Source organism: Lactuca serriola, chromosome 4 (genome assembly GCF_051521515.1).
Source record: "Lactuca serriola cultivar US96UC23 chromosome 4, Lser_US96UC23_V15, whole genome shotgun sequence".
In the NCBI taxonomy this organism is placed as follows: domain Eukaryota; kingdom Viridiplantae; phylum Streptophyta; class Magnoliopsida; order Asterales; family Asteraceae; genus Lactuca; species Lactuca serriola.
Window position 1 is genome coordinate 49,786,773 of NC_136411.1, and position 12,672 is coordinate 49,799,444.

General features: G+C 35.8%; 2 protein-coding genes across 2 annotated transcripts; one reads left to right on the forward strand and one right to left on the reverse strand.

Moving 5' to 3' along the window:
• The first annotated feature begins 1,061 nt into the window (after positions 1 to 1,061).
• On the forward strand, positions 1,062 to 2,210 carry LOC145098345 (uncharacterized). The gene is made up of 4 exons (XM_079035982.1): positions 1,062 to 1,115; positions 1,331 to 1,675; positions 1,756 to 1,972; positions 2,059 to 2,210. Exons 1-4 carry the CDS (start codon positions 1,062 to 1,064, stop codon positions 2,208 to 2,210), a joined length of 768 nt encoding a protein of 255 aa, XP_078892108.1.
• A 1,224-nt stretch (positions 2,211 to 3,434) lies between these two features.
• Positions 3,435 to 4,768, reverse strand: LOC145098346 (uncharacterized). Its single transcript, XM_079035984.1, has 3 exons — positions 4,168 to 4,768; positions 3,944 to 4,099; positions 3,435 to 3,844 (listed from the first exon to the last, which is right to left on the reverse strand). The coding sequence occupies exons 1-3, from the start codon at positions 4,766 to 4,768 to the stop codon at positions 3,435 to 3,437; spliced, it is 1,167 nt and encodes a 388-aa protein (XP_078892110.1).
• Between the last annotated feature and the right edge of the window lie 7,904 nt (positions 4,769 to 12,672).

A 12,672-nucleotide genomic window follows, 5' to 3' on the forward strand; every position in this document is an offset into this window, starting at 1 on the left:
GTAATAAGCATAGAAACAGGGGGAAAACGAGTTATACCTCAAAGAAATCACTGAGAGAACACGAAGGTGCTTGGCTTCCTTCCCTTCCTCTTGATCTACTCCACTTCCTTCTTAAAATCTTCAAGAACACACACTAAAATGCCTCAATCTCACAAGAACAAAGGCTAGAACGTATGGAGAGCTTCTGAGGGTGAAGGGGGCTGGCTTGGGACGGAAATGAGGGCTTAAATTGGGTGCAAACCCCAGAAACTTAGGGTTTCATCAAACAGCGGTGACTCGCCGAGTCCAGGATATAGACTCACCGAGTCTCCAACTTAAACGTGTCCCGGTCCTGTCTCTACTCGGCGAGTCGGTCCTATGACTCGCCGAGTCCTAGGCTAAAAATGGAAAATACTCAATTAAGATCTACGTACCAGGAACCAGGTGCTACAAGTTTGTATGTTTTATAATGGGTTGAAATCGATGGACTGCTAACGAGTATTTGCTTCTAACTCGTGCATATATTAATGTCAAAGAGAACACCAGTTTGGAGGATAGAATGTTTTGGGTCGTATTAACAAATACCTTCAACACTGATGCTGAAACCACCATACAAAACCATCGCAACATGCTTGATATAGCTACAAAAATGTATGAATTGAAAACAAAAGTTGTGTTATTCAACGATCTTTATAATAAGATTGAAGACGATCGTGTGAATGATACTGAGGAAGACAACTTGGAGGCGGCTAAAGAAGAATAAAAATCCATTAGCAACGGATAGAGTTTCGAGTTGGAAGCCCCTTGGAATTTTTTGAAAGATGTCCCGTTTTTTTAACTAGTACTGCGTTTTGTATTGTTCTTGTATTGCTTTATTTATATCTAATATGGTATTTATCCTTTATGTTTTCAAAATTAATTCACCAACAAATGTTACGAAACCATACATTCAAATAACATAATCCGACAAACAGGTTACGCGGACTGACAAATAAGTTACGCGTACTGACAAGTCATTTACGCGGACTGACAAGTAAGTTCTGCAGAATAATGTATACTAATTCCTTATAAATTGGACAACCATGACGAAAATTTACAAGGTGTTGAAAGTTGTGAAAATGAGTTCAGTCAATCAGGTATTAAGGAAAAGTTTCTCCAACCTACCGACTTTTTTTCCATAATCTGCAAAGAACCAATCCTAATACCTTCATGTACATTACGAAAGATCAGTACAATCGTTTCCAAATTTGTTTCGTGGCATTGGGATGCATGGTATGTAATCCCTTATAGTAAATAAATATTTAGTTATTTCAAGTTGTTATATGCCTAATATTTTTATGTTGACTTACAGATTCGTACATTTCTCACGTCTATGATACCAATCATATTCGTTGGTCAAGTACCTCTACTTGGGGCGTATATAAGATCCATGTACATTGTTGTTGCTTTAGATGGAAATCATGAACCCCTTCTCATAGCGTTTGCTTTGGGAACCATAAACCATGACAATACATTGTTATGGTTCATGAGGAGGCTTAAAGAATGTTTAGGTGACAATACAGTAGTTGGTTTCATAAGCCATATGTCTGGTTCTATAGACTGTGCGGTTCAAAGAGTCTACCCTGATTCATATCATGGGTATTGTTGTAAAAATATAGCCGAGAAAATACGCGCTTCCATCGGAAGCAATACAGCCGTAGAGCAGTTGTTCTGGAAGACTTGTAAAGCGTATAATTAACTCATTTTTATGCATGTTTGAACAACCTAAAAATTGAGGTTAATGGGAATGATCTTCATTGGCTTGACAATATTCCCATTGCAAAATGGGTACGGGCTTATTTTCCAAGAGTACGTTTCAATGTTAAATTCATTGACATTCCCGATGTTGTCAATTGGTTTAAAACAAACAAGCTTGAGTTTCCAATAACAACAATCATTGAAATGGTTCATGACTCGATGCAAGCAGTGTATCTTCAACATGCTGCGTTTGGAGGTAATTATAAGTTATGACATCACTCAAATGGTGAATTGATTTGTTATTATACGTTATGACATCATAATTTTTGTTTTTTGATTCAGTTCATTTCACAGGGGATTTTCATAGTCTTCTAACCCCTTATGCACTTAAGGTGATTCATAAAAGATTTATCCACTCAAATGGTTGTAGGATTATGCATATTGTTGGCGACATATATGAAGTGACTAAGTATTCAACAATCGAATCTGTCTAATTAGACCGTGGTATTTCTAGTTGCGGTAAATGGCAAAAATGCGGTATACCTTGTGAGCATGCTATAGCTTCACTACAAAGACTCGAAATTGCAGAAATCCATCAAATGGTAAATTTAAAGTTAAGTACAACGGTGTATTGAAATGCTTATCAAACTGAGACGGTCAATCCTATTCCAACCCTTAGGCGTTGGGAAATAACAGTTGAAAGTTTTGTGGCCTTACATCCACGACAATTCAATTGAACTGTATTGTATGGATCACAACGAATATTAGTTTGTATTCGGTTCTATGTTAATCGTAGTTGTAATGGTCTGTTGGCATTCTTTACTTTTTAATAAAAAATGTTTACCTTTAAATAAATAATTGTATTCCCATAATTGTAATGTATGGATGACAAGGACTAGACAAACAGCTCTGCGGACTGACAAACATTATTGCAGACTGACAAAAAGCTCTGCGAACTGATAACAGCTCTCTGCGGAGTGGAAGGGACTACATATAGTCATGGATGGTCGTCGGATTTTTGGTATAGTGTTATAAATTTTCTATTAAATTTTAAATGAGTTCGTCTCAACTTTGTATATTTGCTCGTGCAACGAAGTTGATTGTTTCTATTGTGATCTGATCGCCCCTTTTCTTGCCCCACTCACCAGATTTAAGAGAGCCATATATGTCGGAGGATACTTTGAAACAACTACAATGGGCTGAAGAACAAAAAAAAAAAGATAAAGACTCGTCTCGAGCTCTCACTGAACGTCGTGACCTCTTTGCGGCGGAGTGCAAAGATGTTGAGGAAAGGATGGTGATTACTAAAAAAAATCAAAGATCATGAGCAATGGATAAAAAAAATAAGAAGAATATCAAACTGTCTGAAAAATGGCTTGCTGACAGCAAGGATGCAGAAATGATAGAACTTGGTAGGCAAAAGGACCGTATGGAAGATAAAATAAGAATTAGGGACGACTACATAAGAATGGACAAAGAAAAGTAACCTTTGAAATTCCCTTAAGTTAATTATTGTTGTTGTACGTTTACTATATGTTTCTGGTTTGTTGAATGTATTATCTTCGAGTATTAGTTATTATTCTACTAGTAATTATGCACTAATATAATCATAATATTACCTATCATCTTTAAATTAAACACACCATTTCAAAGTACAGAAATTAATGTCCTCTAAAACAAAACATAATTAACTATAAATACAACATCAATCATTCAAATCAAACATTGAACAATAGTTTTCTCTGTGTCCCACTCGTCCAATGTGTCTCTTGTGTCCCGTGCATCTCTTGTGTCTCATGAGTCCCTTCTATCCCTTTCCATTTCCCTTTTGTGTTACTACCTGATGCCGCACTAACTTTTGTAGCCTTTTTTTGTTTCTTTGGGACCAATGTTGGACAAGTTGCTGCATTATGTGTTGTACTATCACATCTACTACACCTTCTTACTGTAGGTTCCTCACCTTGTGATGGGATACGATTTATGTTTCTCGGTCTACCAGCTTGACGTGTATCCATTATCGGGGGTTTAACAACCATCATCTCAGTAGGAATCTCCCAATCACACGGTTCTAGAAGGGGGTAAACCGGCTCCTCATACGTACTTCGGTACGTTTCCATTTTGTAAGCATCTATAGCCAGATGTTTGAAGTTAGTTTTTTTCAAGTGCTTCAAGACCATTATGACATGACCACAAGGCAACCCAGTTCCTTCCCAGTATTTTCATGTACATGTCTCTTGCCTCAGATCAACTATGTCACCATGTTTGAAATCATGAACTTGATATATTGCATCTGAAACACCAGAAACGGACCATCCTGTGGTATGATCTTCATTTGTACTAACTACTTTTTCAGCCCACTCTGTTAGCACTGTTGAACGTTTCCCTGTAAAGAAGATATATATATAATTAACTTATTATTAGACCTAATTAAAGTTAAAATTAAATTCATACCTCCTTCAATGAGACGCTTGTTACACCATTTCTGTGAAAGACGACAGAAGAACTCAAGAAGGGGTATTATAGGCATCTTCCTTGCATCTACAGATAAAGCATTCATGGACTCTGCACTGTTCGAGGTCATGTAATCGTAACGTTTCAACATCGAATAGGCTCTAGTCCATTTAGCATGGGGAATTTCACTTAGATACGCTGCTACTTGCAGCCTAGTGGAACTAAATCTATACCACAATTCTTCAAAAACATTTCTTTTGTAAGCTTTCACAAGCCTCCAAAACAACATTTTAGTTTTATCAATTTTCCCAAACCTGTGTACTATGTTTCCTAGTAGATGAAAAGCACACAAGCCATGATGACCATGTGGAAAAACATTTTCAATACTAACCCGAATTGCATCGGCCCTATCAATTACAAAAGTCAATTCTTGACAATCAACAACACATTCATACAACTTTTCAAGAAACCATGTCCAAGTAATACCACTCTCTTTTTTGCATATTCTGTGCGCAAGGAGCAGTATCTGGTTGTTCTCATCCATAGCTACTGCATGTAATATGGTTCCCTTAAAATCACCCTTCAAATGGGCACCATCCATAATTATAACTTTACGACAAAAACGTTTGAACGCTCGTATCTGCAATATATAAAAATGGAACACATAAACTGTCACACCCCAAAACCGAGAACGGCGGAAACGTTCTGGGGCGGAGGACGTCATGTATGCATCACAACAAATGTAAAGTAGTAAACAAGCAACAACATCGTCCATTGCATCAATAGTATAATTTTAGTTACAAGTGTTTTCTTTTATAGTACAAGATATGATAATAACGTATCAAAATAAAAGACGAGTCTTGACTGCTCCGTCTTCTCTGAACCTTGTGTCGGCACCTGTCTATTTGTAACCTGAGAATACAAGTTATTTTGAAAGAGTAGAATCAGCATTTAAGCTGGTGAGTTCATAAGTATTTAATGTCATTGCTTTGATTTGACGATATGAAAGGCTGGTGAATGAATGATGAAACATTTAGTATAAGTATGAAAAGCTCTAGAAAATCCCATATTTCCTACTAGTATAAAAGTAGTCTTCTACCAAGACTCGAATGTTTTGAAAGTAGTCTTTTACCTAGACCTGACTGTTTTGAAAGTACGCATCTCTTGAAAATGTGATGGTTTTTCCCTGTTTAACTATTATTAGTAGTCCCTTAAGTATACCTGAAATGGTATCAACTTTAAAACATCCGTAGATTGTTCATTTACCTCTGTTGCTAACAGCCGGGTTTAGGAATAGTTAGTCCCTTATGTATACCCACGATGGTATCAACCTAGAACATCCGTAGATTGTTCATTTGCCTCTGTAGCTAACAGTGGTTGTCGGAATGGTTAGTCCCTCAAAGTATGATGTGGTACTAGGAGATAAAGTCCCAGTCTATCTCGTCGATGATGTGATTGAATCACAAGGTAAAGATAGAAGGCGAACAATATAACCGTATCTAGACATGTAACATGTAATAGTAATTTGTCATATAATGTCTATGTAAAAGTATTCATGTATAAGTATTCATGTAAGAGTATTCCTTCATATAACATGTAGTAGTAATCTGCCATATAGTGTCTATGTAAAAGTATTCATGTATAAGTATTCATGTAAGAGTATTCTTTCATATAACATGTAGTCTGGACTCATGAATGAACTGAATCTGGTGTAATTTCTTGTAGTAGGGAAAATGTTTTGTTTACTCTAAACTATTCCTATAATAGTTTACTAGAATGTAATTGATGAGTGACCTAGTAGGTTTATACACCATTGCTATCTAAGAATATCGGAACTAAATTAACTGATGGAACATTTATGACCATATATGTATACATGATATATAACTAATATTTAAACGACTTTCGGACGAATACCCAATATCCCACCAGACCACATCTCAAGGCGCGAAAAGGAAATAGGGTGGATAGCCTTTCTAAGTCTTTTAAACATTACTTATATAACTATACATATAGAGGCATGCAATTTATAATATAAAAGCATAAAGAAGTTTTGTAAAACCGTTGAAAAGTCTAATAAAGAATTTGTGACTTGATGTCAGTTTATAAAATGATTGAAAGTATTTTGTTTGATAAGACAGTTTAAGTACACGGAAAACCATTGTTTGAAAACACCTTTGTAACCGATTTTGAAAGGAAGCTTACAGTATGTAAGACAGTTTGATAACGAGCTTTAATCATGTAAAAACGTTTAAGAAAGTCATTTGAAGTAATATGTTTAGTGAAACTGTTAAACTTGTAGTAAATCCATTTGTATACTAGTTATAAATCACATAAGATTGATTTATTAACAAGAAGTATCCCAAAATATTGATGTTTTTAGTGCCAAAATAATCGTAAGTTTATAGTATGATAGGTGGACACATATACATACAGTATAAGCAGTGTGTTTGATTTATATATAAATAACAACACTTTTCATTTCAAAAGATATGATGTTATCGTGATACATTTTGCATACGAAAGTTTCTTTATAATAATTATAAATCACATAAGATTCCGTTGATAAAAAGTATAAAACGAAACTTTATATAACATACGATAATCATCGTGTGTTTTACTTGTATTCCCCCCCTTAAAAGCATATAAAAATATTTATAAAACATTTAAAAGTGTGGATTATAGGGGTATGAACTCACCTGAAAGTTTGAAGATAGCGAGATGGAAAACCGGGCAGAGTTTCGTCTCGGGAAACGGATTTTTCTCAGGATTCTCGGGAATCTCGGGAGTAAAATCGACCCTCGGGACTTGAGCAAAAAGGCCAGAGCTTCGGGTTTGAACGGGCACGGAAAACGAGGCAAGACGCAAGAGAAAAGAGAAGAATTGAGCAACTTTTTCGGAAAGCCTCGCATCCTATTTATAGGAAGGCTTAACCGCCTCGGTACGCGGGGCGTACGCTCGTACGCAGCGCGTACGCGTACGTCATGCATGACCGAAGCCTCGACTGCCTCGGCTTCAGATGGGACGGGTTGCTGGGGAGGCGGGTCGGATGGGACGGCGGGTCGGATGGGTCGGGCGCTTCGGACGGGTCGGACGGGTCGGATGCCTCGGATAGGGCGACGCGGACGATCCGAGGCCCTTGATCTCAGTACGCGGGGCGTACGAAGGTACGCAGGGCGTACTTCGGTCCTATCCGATGACTCCCCTTCGGATAATACCGGGGATTTTTAATTAAATTTATAATTATTTTAATTAAACTTCAAAAATTCATATCTCCTTCATATGAACTCCGTTTTCGACGTTCTTTATATCCACGCGAAGGTGAGACTATGATCTACAACTTTCGTTTAGATTCCGTTGGCAAATTATGAAATAATTTTTATTATTTATTTATTAAAATGACGTGATTAAAGAATTTCTTTAAAAATTCATAACATCTTTATCTGACGTCGGTTTTTGCCAGACTTTTTACCGTTGAAATACCATTGACGAGACTTTCAATTCTCGTTTAGGTCATTTCGGCCAAAAGTCGCTCGATCTCCGATTCGAGTTTTTACGTAACTTCGTATTGTCGTTTTTCTGTCGGAAAAACTTAGAATGGTCATAACTCCTTCGTTATAACTCGGATTTTAGCGTTCTTTATATGCTTGGAAACCTTGATACGATTCCTTCTACATTATTTAACCCAACTAAGATTTTAGGAAAGTTAAATTTTGACCTTAATTTGACTTGCGTCCCAACATATCGTTCTTGAAATATCGGGTTGTCACATAAACACTCTATAATTTGTTTAAAAAAATTATATATTAAATAACAACAAGTTTTTTGTATTTACCGTGCTCCCAATGGCATAAAAACAACACTCGAAAAAATCTTCAAAATCTGTTTGAATATAGGCCACTGTACCGGGATTATGCCTCTTTAAATTGTGAAAATAAATAGGAAGTTTGGAAAAACATTCTTCAGAGGACCCCAACAACAGTTCCATAGCATATTGTTTTGCGCGCCAAGCTTGTTTGTAATCTACATTGGTTTCCAGCAAAGCATTCAAACCCTTGATATTTCATTAGGCCTCCAAACCTTGGAAAGAATTTTTCCCATAATCTCATGCAATATAGTAATCATCATTTTGTTGGATTAGTGTCTAAGTCCATAACTATTTTGGTATGTACTTGACCCGATGGTGCATGGTCCTTTTGGGTTGCCTTCACCAAAGCAACTTGATAGGATGAATTATGGAGAGAAAGGATTAAATATGATTTATTAATATATTATGGGAATAATATATTAAAGGAGAAATCATATTGTTTAATTAATATTAGTCAATAATTAATTGGTAATTAGTTTTGTGACTAAAAGAGATTAATTAAACTTAAGGGAGTGGAATTGTAATTATAAGATAATTGCAATTTGGGCCATGGATTGCCTTGAATCAAGGGGTGGACGAATTCTATGGGGAAACCCATAAGGTAGTCGTCCATGGGCTTGACTAAAGGAGTCTATGGGTTGCTTAGGGCTTAAGCAACCAAATTAGGGTTTCCTTGTTAGATAACCCTAATAGCCTCACTATATATAGAACCCTTAAGGCTCAAAAACGGGGGGAACTTCTTTTCTAGGGTTAGAACACGTTTTGGGCAGCCTCTAACTTCTCTCCTCTTCATCCTCTTGCTTATGGTGTTTGTGAGCCATTAGAGGAGTGACACTTGTGACTCTAAGCCTTCCAAAGTCAATTCAAGGAGGAATTGGGATTGTTATTGCTACATAACAATCAAGGTAATATCTATAAACCTAATTATATGTTAATATTGATTTCCATATGCTAGAATTAGGGTTTATAGTCTTGTATTCAAAGCATGTACAATAGAGAAACCTAGATCCAAGCATTAGGGTTTGTATGAGCACATAGGATGTCTTATGACCAAAACCCATCAGTGGTATCAGAGCCTTGATTGGTTTCTATTGTATTGATGCTTGATGTAACTAAAAAATTCGTTTTTTGGGTTTCTGGAGGCTGAACTCGCTGAGTCCAAGGTGACTCGACGAGTCCAGGCTTGACTCGGCGAGTCAACTCATCAGATGGAGGTTATCTCGGGATTTCTTGCTGTTTTTGCATTGGGATAGTTACCTTATCATGATAGATCAATATTAATCCGATTATATGATATATTTGACTATAATTTTGATCTAATTGAAGATGTTTATCAATTAACAAGATAATTGTTTCCTTATAAGATAATTGATTAATTATTTTGACTAAATTGACAAATTGTTTTGCAAGAAATCATTAAACAAATCAACTATGGATAATTATGTGATTAGATGTTAATTTAAATTATTTGTTATTTGATCCTTGTTGTTATGAAAAGTTTCATATTTTTCCCTTTAGGTTTTATAGTTTAAATTTGAACCCAAAAGTTTTGTTGTTTTGAAATTTAAATAGTTGAAACCCATATGTTTTGAAAAAGGTTTCAAAACTTGCCCTCAAGTTTTGGAATTTAAATTTTCATTAATAGTTTAATTTTGATGTGTATTTAAATTCTAAACTCTAATGTTTGAAATGTTTCAAAACTTGCCCTCAAGTTTTGGAATTTAAAAGTTGATTAAAAGTTTAATTAGGAATGTTAAATTCTAAAACTCTAGTATAGTTTTGAAAAAGTTCAAATCACACCCTTATGGTTTTATTAATTAATTAAGGTGTATAATTAAAAGAGGTTTAATAAATCCATAAAAGTTTTGGTTTACAATTTAATTGAATTAAAAGTATAATTGTTAAATTAGACCACCTAATATTTTAAAAGTATAAAATACACCCTATACTATATAACATTAAAATTCTAACATTATATATATGTATGAGTAAAAGTCAGTCTTACCGTTAGTAGGCCTCATTCACGAAGCTGGTCTATAAGGGGTGTTTAAGGAAATTGCCTATAAAATGGCGATTGAATGGGTATCCACTCTTACCCACCGCACTCTTGACTGGTGGAGGGTCGTTAGCCGAACGGGTAGGATAGGACGAAACCTTCCATTATAAGTATAATGAAGTATAAAAGTAACTGAATGTTTTCATAAAATTCTCAATCTTAGTTACTTAGGAAAAAGTGAATTGATGCAATTCCATGAAATTACACTTTGTGCCCTTGCGAAGACGTTAGTGGAGCGTGTGTGGTTAACCGGCACACTAAATGGGTCTAAGCAAAGGTAGCAAAGGGTGACTCAATGTTTGTCATAGTTCGGTGGAGCGTGTGTGGTTTACCGGCACATCGAATAAGTGATTGTAACATGTGAGGGTACCATGTAAGTTTGCATGGTTATTCACACCCGCTTTGTGATCCTCGGCATCCCAGCCACAAACAAGAGGGGCATATCGAGATTTAAACATGCCATTGAAAGTTCAATGAATCTCAAAGGATCTAGGAGTTTTCATAGATTTAAAACTTAAATTTCTTTTTTCGTTTTTCATGGTGGAAATTAGTGAATCGTCATTCACTTACCTTCAAATGTTCTGCAATTTGGGTTACGGCATCCCTCTCCCGAGCTGTAGAATATTGTGTTGGGTCCTAGCCTTAGTATCTCATTTGGGTGATTTACTAAGGACTCAATCAATCAACTAACTTGAATTCGTTTTTCTCCCGTATTGTAGATGTCAAAGTTTGACAACTATGGTCTTCTCAAATCCCGTGGAACAAGCATTCCACATGAAGAAGATATTCCACGATTCGATCGAGGAACAAGAGATCATGCTTCACTTCCTCCTCCTCCTCAAACTATTCTCCCTAACCCACATGTTCAAAGGCTTGAAAAGTTCAAGATCACTCAAGCCCTTTTGGCAAGTAAACATAAAGAAGGAAAGTCGGTGTGCCCACACGTCCTAGGGATGAAGTCACACATTGATAGGTTAAGAATGTTGGGATCCGTTGTCTGTAAGGAAATGGTTGTTGATTGGGTTCTTCAGTCACTTCCTATCTCATATAGTGAGTTCGTAAGAGAGTATTATATGATGAACTGCGACGTGACCCTTAGAGATCTCACCTATATGCTTATTGCAGCTGAATCAGCAATGGTTTGGCGCAATAGAAAAGCAATGTTGATTGGTGAATCTGCCTTCGAGAGCTCTATGGATGTAGACAATGGCGACGAAAGACATGAAATGATCGAAAAGTTTGATCATAAGAGAAAGGCGATGTCTGAAGTAGTTCCATGTGCTGTTCCAAAAGAGTCAATTTGCTTTTATTGCCAAGAGAGGGGGCATTGGAGACGAAACTGCCCTATTTACCTAAGAGATCTAAGAGATGGGAGAGTCAAAACGTATGGCTCTGCTTTAGGTAATATCCATTGACTAACTCTTTTAAGTTTCTATTCTAGATTCTTAAAACATAATGTGATAAGATTACAATTGATGTTTTGTAGGATCGAAGAAAAGAAAAGGACGCTTAAGGGAAGAAGTGAGCAGAATCTAACCGAGAAGGAATGGATTTCGATCGCATTACTTGAAGATTAGATTCTTGAGCTACTACTTAGAGTTAGAATTAGATTGCTAAGAAATATGTACTAGCATAGTTTTTCAATGAGATGCATTGTAAGGACAAATTTTTCCGCAATAAAATAAAATTTTGATTTTATACTATTTATTTATCCTTACAATGGCGTATGTGAAAAATTGATGTTTGAATGTTTCTATTATTAGCAATAATGGATTTGATTCTTAATTATATTATTTATGGAAAGTCGAGAATTTACCAAATAGGGAGAGTTTCTCATCGCCCAAGTTTCAATTGGACAGAAACTTGGAATCATGCAACTTGGTTGCACGATGAATGAGAAATCTCATATTTGATAATTAGACTAATTCATTGACAAAGTGTTAGGTGAAGGACTAGGAGATCGAGTACGCAAAGTTATGTGTTGATCAAGTCCACCATAAGAGTAACAAAGATATTCATCATGATTTACTAAAGGTTTAGTAAATATGATTATACTTACAAGATTAAGTGTAATTATGAATTGATTGAAAAAGTTTAAATCAATAGCAAAACGAATAAGAAGAATCATGTAGGCGGAAAGATAAAAGTTTCTCCATTCTAAGAAGAAGGGAGAGTAGCTTTCATGCTTTATGATAGGACTTAATGATTAAGAACCATATCTCAATTGATCCTCTAAGTGAGTCTTAGTACAATTGTATGTATAAGAAGAGGAATCAAGAATTAAAGAAATGGTTAAATCACGAAGTCAATCATACTTCGTTCCAAAACAACTCTTAGAGTTAAGATTGTGACATTGAGTGGAAAAGTATCAAGAAGGTTTGTAACATTCATCAAATGTGGAAAGTTGTGATGTCTTGGATAAGACAAAGACCAACTAGACCCATTTATGAAGTTTTTTGATAAAAGCTACAATAACTCTTGAATATTTGTTTGTCAAGAAATGGTTGTTGACAAGAGATTCTTATATGTCAAGGAGTCAGTGGGAGTCTTATTGGTCTTGAAAGGTTTCAAAGAACAAATC